The sequence below is a fragment of the Nyctereutes procyonoides genome, unplaced genomic scaffold, assembly GCF_905146905.1.
Source record: "Nyctereutes procyonoides isolate TBG_1078 unplaced genomic scaffold, NYPRO_anot_genome, whole genome shotgun sequence".
In the NCBI taxonomy this organism is placed as follows: Eukaryota; Metazoa; Chordata; class Mammalia; order Carnivora; family Canidae; genus Nyctereutes; species Nyctereutes procyonoides.
In genome coordinates, this window is record NW_026575148.1 from 6,280,865 (window position 1) to 6,299,909 (window position 19,045).

General features: G+C 36.4%; 1 protein-coding gene across 1 annotated transcript in view; it reads left to right on the forward strand.

The window, feature by feature from the left end:
* The window catches only part of SLF1 (SMC5-SMC6 complex localization factor 1), a 77,015-nt gene that overhangs the window by 47,949 nt on the left and 10,021 nt on the right, over nt 1-19,045 (forward strand). Inside the window, exon 15 of the mRNA XM_055312904.1 lies at nt 3,007-3,154. Within this exon, the coding sequence (XP_055168879.1) occupies nt 3,007-3,154 (148 nt within the window). The remainder of the gene's footprint in view (nt 1-3,006; nt 3,155-19,045) is intronic.

Here is a 19,045-nt window from a genome sequence, read left to right on the forward strand (position 1 = left end):
AACTAATTCTAAATCGTATATCTCCACTATGCTAGAAATAGTAGCATTATTTATACACTGTTAAAGTTGCAGTAAGTACAATCCATAGCGCGATGTCTTGGCCCTATGGTTATAGTGAGTGTCATAGAGAAGAATATATTATAAAAGGATCTAAGAACCTGATTTGAAAGTATCTTTTTTTTTTTTTAAGATTTTATTTATTAATTTGACAGCACAAGCAGGGCCAGTGGCAGAGGGAGAGGGGGAAACAGGCTCTCTGCCGAGCAGGGAGCCCGATGTGAGTCTTGATCCCAGGACCCTGGGATCATGACCTGAGCTGTTGGCAAATTTTTAACTGAGTCACCGCGGTGCCCTTGAAAAGTGTCTTTTTATATAACAATTTACTTTTCTGAATATGTGGTAGTATGGATATTTAGCTAATGTCACACAGATAAGAATAATTTTGACAGTTCCTTTTCATGTTAAAGAAACTATAGTCCCTCCTTGCAAATACTGCAAGGACCACCTATCCTGTTTAATAGCAGTAATAAGGTAAATTGAGTAATAGGCAATATTGATACTAATTTGTAGTATCAGGTATGTTTACATATATTTGTGTGTAAGGAAAGAGAAAGATACCAACTGGTTGTTTTGTAGTTTGGTTTTGCTTTTTTAGTTGCTGAGTGTTAGACTATGGTTTATATGAGGCTTAGCTCTATGGGCTAAGTTCCTTTTTCCCTATCCAGAGTCTTAGGACCATGGATCTGAAGTGATCCTGATTTACTTTACTCTTGGAATGGGGAATATTTCAAGAAACCAAAATTTACCAGTCTCTTGCTTCCTTCCTGGGTAGGATCATTGCTGATATTCAGATATACATGTTGTTGCAAAGAGCATTCTGTGACATGGATCTTGATAGGATTTATTTTTAGTTTAAATGTAGATTTTCCCTCTCCTGTTTTAATTCTCTTGATGAATTTTGAACCATGAGAAATAAAACTTGGTCGAGTGACTATCTCCATGTTGGCTTTACAAAGTAACAACTTGGCTCCCTGCAAACCGCTTTGATAACTGGCTAAGACTCCATGCATAAGGGAGTGAGTTCTGGTCAGTTTATGGCTTAGACCCTATCAGGGTACTAGGGGGAGGAGTTGGTACCTTCCCAGCCAGCTGATAGAGCCACTCCTTCTGGCTGCTGGTGCTTCCCAAGTCATACAGCTGCATCTGTAAGACTTAAGCCCAGCTATTTAATCAAGGTGGGAGAGAGGGTGGTGCTGACGCCCATTTATGAATCCTGACCTGGATGATTCAGGCTGTGGTCAAGGTTCTGTATCTTGGCTCCTGGTGATATTAAAGGAAAGGCAGTGCTTCCCTAATCATGCAGCTTAAAATCTCCTCAGTCCCATTCTTCATAGTCCCCTTTCAAAATCTAGTATCCAGCCTGGCTTAATGTAGTGAATTCCACACAGTGTGATAGAGCAGCAGGGAACTTGCACACCTACCTAAGCATCTTGCCTCTGGGTTTTTCCTTGGTAAAAACTATTTCAGCAAGCCTAATCCATGGGCTGCTTAACCATTTACCCTTGTTTGCACAGCAAGCCAGGACTAGAACTTAAGTTTTGAAATCACTTAACTAGGGGATCCCTGGGTGGCTCAGTGGTTTGGCACCTACCTTTGGCCCAAGGCGTGATCTTGGAGTCCTGGGATCAAGTCCCACGTCGGGCTCCCTGCATGGAGTCTGCTTCTGCCTCTCCCTGTGTCTCTGTCTCTGTCTCTCTCTCTCTCTCTCTCTCTCTCTCTCTCTGTCTCTCATGAATAAATAAAATCTTAAAAAAAAAAGAAATCACTTAACTAATAACTTCTTATAATGAATCCATGATGCCCTTATGAAATATTGTATAACATAAGAACCTTGTCTGCTGAGGGCAGGAGAAATAAATCCAGTAGTCACTAATGGGTAGAAATTTCTCTGTCCCTAATCCTACATTAGGCATAATATAGTTGCAGACTTAGCACTCAGAATCTATTCGGATGCAATATTTATTAAAACCTTTTCACATGTTTTCTAACTGTTAATTTGATGATTTTTTTCACACAGAACAAATAACCAAAAATAAAAGAATTTCAACTACTTTTAATGTCTTTGTGAAAAAGTGTTAATATTTAAATCAAAAGTGTCTAAAAATTATTTTCGTACCTCTTCACCTTCATAGTTTATGGATTAGAAAGATATTTTTCCATATTAGGGTAAGGCACACTTACTGTAATTAAAAATCTGTATGCTTGCTATATTTTTTATAGGAATTTAATAATGCTTATTATAGAGTGATGATAGAGAACAGTATTCATTCTTTAAAATACATCTTTATACATTTCTAAGGTAATGACATTTGATACAATTTAATTGGAATTTGATCCAATCTGTTTCTTCATTTATAACAGAAAGGACAATCATATTTGTGAAAGTTTTTACTCATTGTGTTTTTTAAGCCTTTTTCTGGAATATGCCATTCAGATATACATAAAGTCAATTATATATATATATAAATTTATTAATCTATTTTATATATATATATATATATAAACACCAGGAGTGGCTAAGTCTATCTTTTTTTATAATCCTATATTCCTGTTAACAGAAATCCACAGACACCAGCGGATGCCAGATACTTCCTCATCGTTCTGTTGGAATTATTGCCATACTAAAGCACTTGACACTATTGAATGTTATTTAGAAGTTTATTATAAGCTATCTATATATAAGTCCTGGAGATTTTGTTTTATAAGTTGTTTATGTCTTGTGTCTATAAGGATGTAGATATGGATAGGAGGAGGAAGGAGAAGAAAAGGAAAGAGAAGCAGAGAATGAAGAGAGCTTGCCAGGGTTTCAGGAATACTTTTTAGTATGAACATACCCTGTATTTTTAAATAGCTAAGTTTTGCCTCAACAAGTATTCAAAATAAACACTGATAAAGAAATACATATTTTAATATGTTTTACTAATATTTTTCCCATCGTAATATTAGGTCTTCAAACATGAATTAGCTTATTTACTGACTGGAATTCTTGGAGCAGCAATAGATTATTGGATCTTCCTTGGTCTTAAGAAGGGTAAAAATGTGATGCGACATATGTCTGATGACTTGGGAAGTTATGTTTCCCTTTCGTGTGATGGTAAGTGTATCTGTATTCTGTTCCTCTTAGACCTATTGTGTGTTTTTCCTTTAGGCAGTCTGTAATATTTAACATATATCCGTATGAAACGTTTGAAAAAAAATTCCATATACACTCAAATGTGTAGGTATATATATATACACACAGACACACGTACAAGTTGATATATGAATGAACATGCACACACATAACAGTATAAAGAAGGTAAAAAGTACTCCTAATGGATACACACAGATAAACACTTAACTTTTTCATCTTTTTCTTTTAGTAATTTCTAAGTATTTTTACATAGTCGAACTCATGTCATTTGTATTCTTGTTTTCCTCTGTTACATGAGCCATCACCCCCCCATACACATCATTTATTATTCAAAATATTTTGATGATTTCATAAAATTTGAATGTTAAAGTATAGAAAATTGTACCTGGAAATAAATTATTGTATATATACATATAATATTATTGTTTTCCTTAATCATATAACTAAAAAATTTAAGTAAACTACCCTATGCAAGTAAACATTTGTCTGTTTTTTTTTTTCCATTAACTAGGCAAATTTAAATCATTTTAATTTTATTCTCTTTTCATTGAAGAAATAGGGTTTTTTATGTATGGTGTTTTGGAATTTTACATGGTAACTATTTTTAGTCCCTTTAATACTTCTAATGGTTCAAGTTAAGTAGAAAGCATTATCTTATTATTTTTTTTAAGATTTTATTTATTTATTCATAGACACAGAGAGACAGGCAGCGGCAGCGGCAGCGGCAGCGGGAGAGGGAGAAGCAGGCTCCATGCAGGGAGCCCGATGTGGGACTCGATCCCAGGTCTCCAGGATCACACCCCAGGCTGCAGGCGGCACCAAACCGCTGCGCCACCGGGGCTGCCCGCATTATCTTATTATATGTGCTATATGAACAGTTCTCAGGTCTCTTCCTGCATAAATACTTAAAATGAAATTCATTGACTCAGAATACTATGTTATAAAGCCACTTACATTACTTTGGGTTATATCGCTACCTAAAACCCTTGCCCTGTCTACCTGTTGCTGTATAATTTTTCTTATTATAAAAAGCTGCTACTGATTCCTTCCCACTGAGTCTGGTGATCTAGCAAATGAACATGAATGAAGCAAAAAGAAATAACTTACATAAAATTTTCTCACTCTTTTTTTTCCCCCATCATCTATTCTGATTTTACATTTTTCTCTAAAATAAGTGGGATGAGGAATATCACTTAAGCGATGTGATAACAGAACTCATTTTCACATGCTCACCTTATATAAAAGGTTCTACTGAACTCTTGGTTTCCAGAGTGAAGGAGGCTTCCAAAAGAACTGAGGTACATTCCTGAACTTTAAAGTCAGTTTAGAGAACTTTGAATCTTTTTTCTCTTTCTCTTTTGTACCCTAACTTCCTAAAGTGAACATATTGTTTAAAACAAGTGAGTTTTTTGTGGCCCTCCAATAAAAAAGTTCATTTTTATATTCTTTAAAAATTTTAGACTGCCAAATACTCCTTTTTTGTTACACATGTGTTTCAGTGCATTAGGCTTTATGTAAAAGAAAAAGTTCTTGAATATACTGTCAATCACTTTAATACTTTAAAGAGAGATTCTAGAATAGGAATCCAGGATTAGGGATCCCTGGGTGGCGCAGCGGTTTAGCGCCTGCCTTTGGCCCAGGGCGCGATCCTGGAGACCCGGGATCGAATCCCACGTCGGGCTCCCGGTGCATGGAGCCTGCTTCTCCCTCTGCCTGTGTCTCTGCCTCTCTCTCTCTCTCTGTGACTATCATAAATAAATAAAAAATTTAAAAATAAAAAAAAAAAAAAAAAAGGAATCCAGGATTAAAACTGGGTTCAGGATTTATTCAATGATGCCCTTGGCAAAGAGATCTCTTTTTATACTACTGAAGTTAGAAGATTTTTATCTAAAGCATTTTAACTTCTTTTTTTTTTTTTTTTTTCATTGAGCTGAGGGGTGATTACTGTTCCTTTTGTGGAGTAGCTGTCCTTTGTTGGATGACTCTAACATTTCTTAGCTCAAATTCAATTTTCCTTTAGAATCTTTCATTATTTCTTTCATACCATTCATACTAGGTAGTTCTTTTGTTGTTTTAGAAAAAGCAAATTTCTGTCATCATTTGCTAGCATCAGAATTAAACATTCAGCTGAAAGGATTCCCCTGTTTTTATCCCATAATGAAACTTCTTTGAGTTAGGGGACCCAAGACAGGATTAGCACTGGCTTTAGAGACTTTAATGACTTTAGAGTCAGTATAGTTATATGTGTTGTTTCTGGTATGTGTTGGTTGCCTTTGGGAAATACAATTTATCTTATTGTTTAGCCAAACGTAGAAAATAAGAGCCTGTACTAATAGAGTTTCACTATATATAAAACAACAGCTTCAATGGTTGCTTCTCTTGTATTCTGAATTTCCCATTATTAAAGAAAGGTACTGTTATCCACCTTTATTTCTACCTTTCACATGACAAGTTTAAACCCGGCAAGTTTTAGCCTATGACTAACTTAAGCTAAATCTAGACCTGATGTTACCATTACAAACCTTATGATGTACCTTCTTTCTCCAGATATGTTTGATAACTATTATTTAAAAAACTGGTTGAGATTTAAACTATATCCGTGTTTGAAATTCTTTTTTACCCTTCTCAAAGCCCACATAATTGGTTCCTTAGATCTCTTAATTTTATTACAGATAGACAGTTTTTAAAATTTAACTTAACTAAAAGACAACCTACAGAATGGGAGAAGATACTTGCAAATGACATATAAGATAAAGGGTTAGTATCCAAGATCTATAAAGAACTTATTAAACTCAACACCCAAAAAACAAACAATCCAATCATGAAATGGGCAAAAGACATGAACATAAATTTCACCAAAGAAGACAGACACATGACCAACAAGCAAATGAGAAAATATTCTTCATCACTTGCCATCAGGGAAATACAAATCAAAACCACAATGAGATACTACCTCTCACCAGTGAGAAGGGTGAAAATTAACAAGATAGGAAACAACAAATGTTGGAGAGAATGTGGAGAAGAGGGAACCCTCTTGCACTATTGGTGGGAATGCAAACTGGTACAGCCACTCTGGAAAACAGTGTGGAGGTTCCTCAAGAAGTTAAAAATAGAGCTACCCTGGGATTGCTGGGGTAGGGCTGGGGTAGAAGTTAAAAATAGAGCTACCCTGGGATCGCGCCTGCCTTTGGCCCAGGGCATGATCCTGTATTCCCAGGATCGAGTCCTGCATCAGGCTCCCTGTATGGAGGCTGCTACTCCCTCTACATGTGTCTCTGCCTCTCTCTCTCTCTCTGGGTCTCTCATGAATATACAAATAAAATCTAAAAAAAAAAAAAAAATAGAGCTACCCTATGACCAAGCAATTGAACTACTGGGTATTTGCCCCAAAGATACTGATGTAGTAAAACTGCAGGACATCTGTGCCCCAGTGTTTATAGCAGCAGTGTCCACAACGGCCAAACTGTGGAAGGAGCCACGATGTCCTGCAACAGATGAATGGATAAAGAAGATGTAGTCTATATATACAATGGAATATTACTCAACCATTAAAAAGGACAATTACCCACCATTTGCTTTGACATGGATAGAACTGGGGGGTATTATGCGGAGTGAAGTGAGTCAGTCGGAGAAGGACAGTCACCTTATGGTTTCACTCATATGTGGAATGTAAAAAATAGTGAAAAGGATTATAAGGGAAAGGAGGGGAAATGAGTGGGAAAAATTAGAGAGGGTGACAAAACATTAGAGACTCCTAACCCTGGGTAATGAACAAAGGGTAGTGGAAGGAGGAGGTGGACAAGGGTTTGGAGTAACTTGGTGATGGGCACTTGAGGAGGGCACTTGATGGGATGAGCACTGGGTATTACACTATATGTTGACAAATTGAACTTCAATTTAAAAAATAAAAATTTATTTCTAAAATGGTTCGAGTTCCTATCTTCATAGTTTTTTGTTAGTGTGTCTTGATTTTTTTTTTTACCTTTGTCAAGAAACAAATCAGGTGAAGTTTATATTTAAAGGATCAGTAGCTTTTCTACAGCTATTATGCAGGATTAAAGTGTTTATTGTGGACTTTGTAGAATAATACTTTTATTTGTCAAATGGACAAGGTGTTCTAATATTGTCCTTTTTGTCAGTATGTTGATACTTTGGTGAAGAGCCATTTCTTTTTCTCTGTAGATAACCTCCCCCCCATTCCATCTCTCCCCTTTTTTTCCTTTTTTTTTTTTTCAGTTTTTTTTTTTTTAGATTTATTATTTATTTAAAAGAGATAGCGAGAAGAAAGGGAGAGGCAGAAAGAGAGGGAAAGAGAGTCTCAAACAGACTCTGCCCCTAGGTGGGTGGCCCAACATGGGGCTCAATCCTACAACCATGAGATGAGGACCTGAGCTGAAACCAAGAGTTGGTCACTTAATCCACTGAGCCATCCAGGCACCCTTCTTTGCACTATTCTTTAGCTCACTTACTATCTTTTGCTTTTCCTAAGTCACTAGTAAAGATGTTGTAGTTTGGCTATTATATGACATCCAGTTGAAGGTCCATCTTTCTCGTTTATGGCCAACAGTACATTTTTGTTTTTTCTTAGTGCAAAAATACAAAATTCAGATTGTGATACTACTCAGATCTATTAATTTTAGTTTAGTAAAACTGTTGTTAGTTTTTGTTTTGTAGAAAATTAAAGCAGAAGATATTTCAGTAGGTAAGTAAAATCCTTTCTCCTTTCTGTCAGATCTCCTGTCCATCAACCAACAGAGATGTCATCCTCTTATTTCTGAACACTTCGAACAGAAAGTTTTCTTACCTCTCTTCCTATATTTTAAGATCAAGCAATCTAAAAGGGTTTGAGGGGTTTTTTTTTTTTTTATGCCTAATTGAAATTCCTGGTAAATTGGCTTGAACTAGGGGTTGGCAAATTTTTGTGTGTTTGTGGTACCACATAGTAAGTATTGTTGGCTCTACAGGCTCACAGTCTGTCCCAGCAACTCAGCTCTGCATTTGTAGGAAGAGCAGCCATACACAATACATAAATGGACATGGCTGTGTTCCAGTGAAACTTTATTCATAAAGATAGACAGCAAGACAATGTTTCCTAATTTCTAACTTAAATTTCTCCTGTTTTTAGTGGGAAGAAAACATCTCATCACAATCTATTGTTTTTTTGATATCTTCAGAGAACCTTAATAAAACTTCCTTTGCCCTTCTCAGGCTACATCTTTATTTTTTCCTGATAGTTTTTCCAAACCTTTATTCACTTTTGTTTTTTAAATCTTTAATCCCTCTGCATGCTTTAGACCTCTTCCATCAATATATTTTCATAATTTTACTAAGTATCTCATCAAAATGTTTCCATTCTCTTCATATATTCATCAGTTTTTTATTGCCACTCTACCATGCATTGATCTAAATGCCATGTATAGTGGAGGGTGGAAACAAAACATGGTCCTTAATTTTTTGGAGCTTTTGGTGAAAGAAACAGACTACAATTAGGTTAATATAAATACATCATTTAAAAATGCTAAGTGCTTCAAATAAGAAAAACTAGCTGTTGAGAGAAGTGAACTTACCCCTCATATCAGATATTCATGGAAAGCAGTACCTAAAGGATAAGTAGGGGTTTCACGGAATCAGGGAATTGTCTCCCATTAGAAAATAAATACAACATTTATACTAAAACCGAGATAGGAAGAAGTGAAGCCTGTTTGAAATTTTTTTTTTAAGATTTTATTTATTTATGACACACACAGAGAGGCAGAGACACAGGCAGAGGGAGAAGCATGGTAGCTGGCTGCTGACAAGATGCAAGAAGAGTGAATAAAGGCAAAGAAAGTAGAGATCAAAGTCATATTGAAGAGTCTGAAGCCATTTTATTTAATAAGGGAGTGGCATGATGTGATAAACTTTTTGAAAAAGATGATCTAGGCTTAGTGCTCTAGAGTTACTGCTATCTACCAGGCATTCATTCACACTCATTTATCTTTCAAATACTGTTTGTTCTCTGTAAGTCAGTGACCTATAACCTTTGAGGGACACAAAAATGATCTTACCCTTAAAAGTCTTACAGTCTAGTGGCTTAGTTTCTTGTGTTCTGTTGTTCATGTCTTTATTATTCCCTTTAAATGTGTTACTAATCATGTGAAGATCTGTTCTAGTTAGTGTTTTCTGTCTTTTTCAAAGCTATCAAGTGCACTTTCTGGATGAATAAAATTTGGATCATCTCTTTTGAACTGTACAATGCAGGTTATTTCTGCTTTGTTTTTGCCCCTGCTTAGAAGTGATACGTTAAGAGATCAATTGGTTGTAGTAAATCCTGTGATGATAAGCTTTTTTTAAAAATCTGTAACTAGAGATTTAATATTCTAAAGAATTCTTTCAGAATAGAAAAATGTTTTGCAAACCATGTTATCAGATGAGGGGTTAATATTCAAAATATAAAAGGAACTAGCAAAACTTTTAATGGCAGACAAGCAGTCTATTAAAATTTGGGCAGAAGAACTAAAGAAACATCTTTCCAGAAAAGACCTCAAAATGGCCAGCAGATGTGTGAAAAGATGCTTGGTATCACTAATCAAGAGATGCAAATCAAAACAAAATTGAGATAATACCTTACACCAGTTAGAATGGATATCATTAAGAAGACAAGTGCTGCCAAGAACATGTTAAAAAAGAAAAAAAAAGGAAACCTTTATATACTGTTAGTGGGAGTGTAGAGTAGTCCAAATATCATGGACAATAATATGGAGGTTCTTCAAATTAAAACTGATCTACACAATTCAGCAGCAGTGTCTTTGGGTTCATACCCAAAGGAAATGAAAACGGGATTTCGATGAGGTTATGCATGCCCATGTTTGTCATAGCGTTATTCACAACAGCCAAGATAGGGAAGAACGCAAATGCCCATGATTAGATGAATGGATGAAAAAGATGTGGTGTACATATACCGTGGAGTATTATTTAGCCATGATAAAGGATACCTTGCCATTCAAAGCAATATGGCTGGACCTTGAGTGCATTACATTAAGCGAGAAGTCACACAGAGAAAGACAAGTACTGTATGGTATTACTTGTGGAATCTTAAAAAATCAAATCTGTAAAAACCATAAAACCCAGTAAAATTGATGTGATCTAACATTGGGGTCCTGGACCAAACAATCAAGAAAGAATTCTTGAGACCTCTTTGGTGCAAAAAAAGGTAGTTTTATTAAAGCACAGGGGGACAGTACCTGTGGGCAGAACAAAGCTGCCCTGGGACTGTGAGAAGTAACTGATCATATACTTTTAAGTTGGGGGGGGGGCGAGGTGTAAGTCTCTAAGGAATTTGGAAGAAAGGTTGGTAGGATATTGAGGGGCTAGCTGGTTTTAAGTAAAGGTGATTTACTACAGTCTAGTAAAACCTTAGGAGACCCATCAGGTGTTTATCTGTGGGCCATATGTTTAGAGGATCATTGTTACAGTACTATAATGATGCTATATAGTATTACTTCAGTGGTAATCACGTTACAATATATAAATGTATCAAAGTGACAGGCTGTACACCTTAAATTTATAAAATATAATGTTGATTAAAATCTTATGATCATTCTTCAGTTTACTGCTTGCACAGTTTCAATAATACAGTCTATAGGTTGTGAGTAGTCAGTTGTAACAAGAGGTTGTAAATAACTCCTGTTTTCTAGTTGTTATAAATTGCATCGCAGTTGAGGCCATTTTGGAAAGGATTTTAATTCATCAACCTCCTGTATGTATGGGGCTAGGTGGATCTACTTAACATCTTTGTGTAGCCGTTTGCCTATATAGCAAAATGTGCCTCAGGGCAAGAACTTCAGGTCTTTTAGCAAGACAGAGCTTCTAGCTTAACCTGGGCACTTTTTATATTTTGGGCTGAATAATTCTTTGTTGTTGGGGACTGTCTCCGTGAACTGTGAATTGTAGGGCGTTTAGTAGTATCTTTGGCTTTTGACCACTGGATGCCAATAATGCCTCCCACCATAGTTGTGACAACCAAATATTGCCAAATGTTCCCTGGGGGAAAATTCTCTACCCACTTAGTCATTCTTTATCACTCCCCATCCCCCCTTTACCACTCTCCCCTAACTGAACAAATCAGTTAAGAACTCCAGGAATATCATCGCTTAGCTTTTTGGTAAGACATCTGAGCAAGAAAGGACTTTAATTGGTTGCCTGTAATCTTTTCACCCTAAAGAAATTCAGCCCCTGAGTACAGAGGTCAAGTTTTATACTTTATATTAATACTTAGTTTATCATTCTGTTCAATTTTTAAAATGCATTTAACATGTTATGTTTGTTTTGCTAATTTTGCTGATTTTTTCTAGTTATTTTTCCAGTGTTAGTAGTGAAGGGAAACATAATGTGCCACTCCAAAATGTGCCACCTTAGATTATTGGTGCATGTGGATTGAATCCGTGTGGATTATTTTGAGCTAAAGACAGTTGAGGACCAACAGGCTTTAGGGAAGAGCTTTTTACCTTAACTTCCAATAGAATGTAAGTAACTCCTTCCTGGACCAGGCCTTCTATACAAAGAGTATAGGCTAGGAGTAGTAAACCGGGGCTAGCTTGGCAGTGCCTATTTGTTGAGATTTCTCTGTGTGTCTCATTGTTTTTGCATAGCATGACAAACATTTGTTTACCAAAAATTTGCTTTTCCCATCTTCCTGTGACATGGCTTCTTTCTCTTTGAATCTCCACTCACTACTCCTCAGTTTCCTTAGGACACCATAAAAGCCTCAGTTGAGCCTCAACCGCTTCAGTGTCTTTGAACCTTTTCTGTCTGTGTTGAGGTTCCTGTATGCAAGGAATTAACTTGTTTTTCTCCTGTTAATCTTTCTCATGTCAATTTAATTAATAGACCAGCCAACAGAATCTAGAAGGGTTAATGGAAAATTTTTCCTCCCCTACAGTTGATCACAGAGAGTAATTTTACTGCTCTCTCTGTGGCTCCTCTGTCTGAGAGATCCTGGGACCATTGACAGAAAGCCAACAGAAGATCATTCTTACCATGTCAGTGTCCCAGATCTCTGCCTACAGGGTCCAGTGGAAGCAAGAATGTTGGAGTTCTCTTTTTCTGAATTTATATTAGCAGGAGAAAATATTTGTGAAACTAGTTCTTCGCATATAGTGACTCTGTTAACGGTCTGTTATGAGTAGTCTTGGTTTTTATTGATCATTTTCCTCCCAGAGATGGTCACTTTTTCTTTGTCTCTCTGTTGTGTTACTGTAAGTAGGAAAACCATAGGGTATAACACAGGCATAAGCCCTCTCAACCTGCTATTTTGAGCCGCTGGCTTCACAGACTGGTGAGTTCATGGTTCTCATCAAATAGGTGTCTGTTTTAGACAAACTTTGTTGTGGGTTAACATGCACATAAGGTAAAGGCTTTTGGAAGCCAAACCTGCAGATTTGGTGGGGATGGGTCAAGCATTTAAAGACTATTAGACTACAATTAGACTATTAGGCTACTGCTCACTACCTAATTCAGTGACTCCTATGTTAGGATAAGTTGGTCCTAGAACAGGTTGGATTGACACTAAGTCATGCACCAATCTCAAGACAATTTCTATGCTATGAGATACTTTGTAAAAACAAAACAAAACCTCGCAATCCCCAACTGAGCCGCACATCCCTATTAAGTAATCTCTGGCTCTGAGAGACCCAAGGCTTAGTTAGTGTACATAAAAGAAAAACTAGATGAAGTTTTCCTTTTGTCTTATTCTGTGTCTTGAGAGCTTGGCTTTGTGACCGGTGAGAATATTCTCCCATCGTTTCTGCCATCTGGTAGGTGCGCATACTAGCATGCATCTTGGTGGCCAGTTGAATAGACTGGGGTTCTGAGACATGAGGTCATAAGCAGCACTCTCTTTGTCTGACTGTGCAAGCTGTGAGGGGAGTTTGTCATGAGAGGTCCAGTCCATAAGGGGCTTTAGTCATCTCAACCTTTGTTGTTTTGTTACTGCTAGAAAAGTCCCATTCCAGTAGTGTCTGCCCATTGTGACAGATTAGCATGTCTGTGACCAGAGACACTATTTTCACTATACCATTTTTAACTGTAACAACCTTTGTAGACTCTCTGAATGATCTTGGATCACAGCGGCTGCATCTTCTGTACCCACTTGTAACAGGGATGTCTCTTGTGTCCATGGTGAAGATGGATTCTAAGTATAGAAAGTTTCCTCTGGGTCTTTCCACAAAAAGACTTACTGGTTTGAGTATAAGATCCCTCTTGTCAATGGAAGGACAATAGATCGTACAGTGCACATCCCATGTAAATAGTGGACATCCCATATAAATTTCCCATCTTAAATTTCAGCCCCATTTCCTCAGCAAATTCCCTTAACTCCCCAAATTCCTGGGTTCCCCCAAAATTCCTTAAACACCCAGCTACCTGTATTAACTTTCCTTTTCCTAAAAATCTTTTCCTAAAAGATTGACCTAGAGCTTTCCAGCCTGATCTGTAAGCCTAGAGTGTTTTGGTTACTAGTGTAAATGCTGAAGGCAAGGAAGTAAATTTAAATAGAAGTGCCTGTGATGGGCAGTGGGATTCCCTTGGCTATTTCTTAAAGTGCCTCCTACTTCACAGGGCTCTGTAATCAGGCCCTGCCAGCTTCTAGCCTTCCTATACAGTGTCCCTTGAAGATATGTACTGGACCCCTACTGCAAAGAATTCGTGACCCATGAACACCAGCAAATCTTTTACGTGATAAAGCCCTCTTATGTCTACTTTCAGAAGACTTACAAATTTAGAGAACAGAAAGATGAGTGGCCATTTACAACCCCACTACAGAGGACCTTGATTAGCTGCAAAAGGGTGTTCTCTCCTTTCATAGTTGTACTGTAGTTAACTGACAAGCCAGGAGGATCTTTGATGAAAAATATACCTCTCTGAGGAGACAGATGACCAGAGTATCTCTTAGACCCTCCTACAAAAGATCAGCAGATGGCCGGAAGGCTGATGTTCAGGGTCTCATAGAAGCAATAACAGACTTTTTCTCCTAAGATGAATTGGTGGAAGGTTGAACTGTGCAATCAGAAAGAAGCCCTTTACGTTTTAAAACGCGTTACAGAAACTTTACAGACGTGTATTGCGCTAAACCCTGAATTTGTAGATCTAGAAATCTTTAGGTTTCTATCTTAGCTGGAAATCTTTTCCATCATATAAGTCCTTATCTTACAGGTCTTTGCCAAACCAGAAATGAAGCCCTAGAAACAATTACCATCCCCAGATCTTCTATATAAGTCTTAAAATGCTTGTAGGTATTATAAGAGATTGGGACATTGAAAATAGAAAAGGAAAGAAAAATTTAAATAGCAACCACCCTACATCTCTGCTAATAGGCAAATATGCCCCAAAAGCTCCATCTTTGGAGAAAACTTGGATACTCACTTCTCTGATGTAAATTTTCTACACCCATATAACTCTAAGACCCAAGAGCCATTCTTTGAAATGCAAACTTTTGGGAGAAGTTTTTTGTTTTTTTTGTGTTTTTGTTTTTATCAGAAGTAGTCCACAAAGGAACTGTTTGGAAATAAAGCTAATAAAAAAATCTTAAATGTCATTTCCATACTGAAGAGCTTTAGCCATCTGAGCAGGTGAACTTATTCCACTTGTCGAAACAAAATTTGGATCTAACTGGTCTTTTATAAACTAGTGAGTTTTACATTATACCCATCTCCTGGCTAAAATTTTAAAACATAAACTGTTAAGGGTGTTTGCAGGTGTGTGTGTGTGTATGTGGTAGATGTATAACATTATTCTATCTCCGGATAGTATTGCTAAAATTTTAAAAAGAAGTCTACTTAATTGTCTTAAAAGCAAACAGTCCATATAAATGGACTTTGTCTAATGTCTTATGACAGTTTTCATAGGTAATTTAAATATAATTGTTGAGATTAAGTGCTTTAGGTATATGTAAGTAGGATAGAGTTTTTAGGTGAATTTTTTTCTACATAATTATGTTTTATGGCATATGTACTTAAATAGCTTTCCAAATCTCTTTGCTAACTTCTTAAACCCTACAGAGTTTTTCTCAATCACGTTAAATGATGGAAATTCATTAAATACCTAGCTCATTTCTAAATTGATGAAATACATTACTGTATGAAGGTTTATCTACTTCTGGTTTCCTTTTACAGAGGAACTAAAGATCCTTGGTGTGTTGGTAAACTTGTCTTTTGTCACTTTTGCAAGTTTAGTATGAAGAACAATATACTTTTGGAGATTGTAGAATATATTCAAAATTTACTGGTAATAGCACAATTGTCTCCTTTTAATTTTCACTGGAAATTAAATTTTCTAAGGGTTAAGAATTTTAATTAATGTATGTAATTAAGACTACTGGAAATAATAGGAAAAATAACTCCACATGCAAGGAAAATAAATTGAGTTTTTGGCTAAGAAAAGGTACGAGGTATGGAGATGTGTTTTTGATAAGGGAGAAATAAATAATTTAGTCTTGATTGTTTCATAATGTGAAAGAGAGAGAATTTTACCTTGTGTGGTCAAGTTGGCTAGAATTAAATGAGTTTGTTATATTTTTTTAAAGAATAACCTTTGATATCAGTAATGTACTCATGTTTAAGTAAAACAAAAAGTATTTTTTCATCTGCTAAAGTTTTCTTAGAAGATCTGTTTGCTTTTGATAATGTAAAAGGTATTTCTTCACCTTTTAAATAATCAGCCTAGAAAACAAAGATTCTCTGTGTTATCAAAATAATTTCCTTTGTTGTCTTTGTCAAGTCTTTGATTACCTAAGAAAACAGGCTTCTCTATTAAAAGAGCGAAGATTTTGTTTTGTTTTTTTCCCAACTAAATTTCTATATTTGAGTGCAGTCTTTGTCACTTTCGTTAAATTATTTCACAGTGGCTTATGATCCTGTTTGACCAAGGGTTGTAAAATCTTTTGATATTCTTGACAGACTTCCCAAAATTAAATTCTAAATGAAGTCTTTTTTGACTTTTAATTAAATTTGGGATTTTGCAGATGTCTGGAATATTGTAAAAGAATGTTCTCTCTCCTTGTCATATGAGTGATTCTAAACTAATTAGGTTTAAATCATATGGGAAACACTGTCAAATAAGAAGTAATACTTAAGGCTTCTTTATGTTGTATTTGTATAGGTGTAATGAATGAAGTGTTCCAAAAATAATAGAAAATTCCCAGAAATCTGATATGTCCTGGTATAATGTTATCACTTGTAATTCTACCTATCGTCTTAAGATGTGTGCCATAGAAATGACCGAATTTTCTTGTTAATTACATTGTAATGAACTCTTAGCAGACCCTTAAGCACAGCCATTTTTAAGTCTGTTATTTATAGAGATTTATTCTACTCTGTTGCCTTTGTGAATACATTTCATACTTCAAATTCATGGAAAGGACTGTGACAAATACTCTAGAATATGTTTCTGATCATTTTAAGATTTTAACATTTACCTGGATGTGGATTTGCAGAGCTCTGATGGAGAAACATGGCTTCATAAAACTGCAAACTTAAGATCAAGAATGAATTTTATGGGACTGAATAAACTAATGAGACTGATTATGATTTTTATGAGTTTTGTTTGAAACATTGCTGGGTCTTTAATGTTACATTTTTCACTTTCAAGGAAACTTTACAAGTGGGTGAAGTATACCTTTGTAAACAAAGATGAAACTCATACTTTTTCTCCCTATCTGATCTCTCTGGAAGTGAGAAGCTTATTATTCTTATTTTCATGACAGTGTAGTTATTTGCATAAGTTGAATAAGAAACTGTTCTCCTTTAACAGGACACAATTGGAAACATTGGTTGTGTTGCCAAAACTTTGGCTGGAATGTCATATTTGAGAATGTGAATAGAATCAGATATGACCAGACAGCTTTAAGGAACTAAGCCTGATTTCATGGAGCCATTAAATCCCCTTGGAAAAACAGCCTGGTACCTTGCTTTCAGGGTTCCCAGCAGCCTTACCAGGTAAACAAGGTCACTTCCTGGCAGGCTCAGAAACCTGGATGTTTTAGAGACCTCGAGTAAAGAAGAATTTACCCACATCCATAACATGTATAGGTATAAAGCCTGATGGCAGGACCTTGGCTTGGCTTCCTAGTCTTAAAATCTTCTAAAAGTTCAATCTGAGATGTGCCTGTCTGGCTCACTTGGAAGATTATGCAACTCTTGATCTCAGGTCATGAGTTCAAGCCCCACGTTGGGTGTAGAGATTATAAAGAAAGATAAACAAAATACAAAAAATAATAATAATAATGAAAGTTCAATCAGAGATTCCTTATGAAAAGTTCCAAAAAAGCAAATCTCGAAGAGCCTGTATGGTCAGTAACTATTCTGGCTGCACTTATGTAAATAATCAGGCCACGTTTACTAAAACAAGACTTGATTTTCGAATGACATAGTCTTATTGTGGTTATAGTTGATTAAATGGAGGTGACTGTAGAGAGAAAAATTGTTTTAGTAATACATGTTTATGGATATCAAATTCTGTTGCAGCTGTTGTCTTTGAGGTCTTGTTTTTTGCCCGTAAACTGGACTAGATCCTAAAATTCATCTAAGTCCCTCCAGTATTTGGCTGTAACTGTCCAAACTGACCTTTCTAAATTTTCTCCCACCTTTCTGACTTGGAAACTTTGAGAACTGAAACTGCCCTTTTCTTGAAGCTGTGGAGGCAAAAGCTAGACCACTTGATATAAACTTTAGAGAAACGATCACAGCAGCTCATGCATGGACAGTTTTCATGCTTATTGCTGTGTGGCCACTCAGAAAACTCACCAAAGACCCTGAAACTGCAAACCATGAAAATCTTTCAGTTTGCTACTGCCTGCCCTCATTACATCTGAAGATGTTTTGAGTCAGGCATCTAGAAATCTTGACTGACTGCCTTCACAACTTAGTGATTTAGATTATACTCTACTGCAACTCTTAATATTTGCTATTCTTTTGCAAATAACAGTAAATTCCTGATATTTTGTACAGTGTAGACCTTATTTGGGAGCCCACCATCATCCCTCCCTCCTGAAATGAGTCACAACTTTTCTAATTAAACTGATCACTTCTCAGGGCTAAGATACTGGGTCAGTGAGATGGTGCAGTCTACCAACTCAACTTTTAGAATGTGAGGTAGAACTAAAGGGGAACAGAATATGCTACCCTAGAATCTGCCACTTTGGTATGTGGGTTATTTTGAGCTGAAGCCAATCAAGAATCAAGGGACTCAGGAAGAACTTTTCATTACTCCCTTAACTGCCTAAAAGAATTTAGATATAGGGACTGGTCCAGAAAGAGCTATCACCAGGGATAACTACAAAGCATATACGATATAAGCTAGGGCAAGTTTGGCAAAGCTTGTTTCTTTAGGTTCCTCTCTGTGTTCCATTGTCTCTTCACAGCATGTCATATTTGTTTACCAAACATTTGCTTTTCCCATCTTTCTAAAAATTGTCTTCCTGGGGATCCCTGGGTGTCTCAGCAGTTTAGCGTCTGCCTTCAGCCCAGGGCATGGTCCTGGAGTCCTGGGATTGAGTCCCACGTCAGGTTCCCTGCATGGAATCTGCTTCTACCTCTGCCTGTGTCTCTGCCTGCTTCTCTCTCTCTCTCTCTCTCTCTCTGTCATGAATAAATAAGTAAAATATTTAAAATAATAAATAAATAAATAAATAAATAAATAAATAAATAAATAAATAAATAAATAAATAAATAAAAAGAGTCTTCCTTTCCTTTGAAGCCCCAGACCCCACCCCCATTCTCCTTAACTCAGTATGGCTTATAAACCTCAATTACCTATCTTGAACCTCTCACCTCTATGAAGCTCCCATATGAAAATAATCGAATTTTTCTCCCATTAATC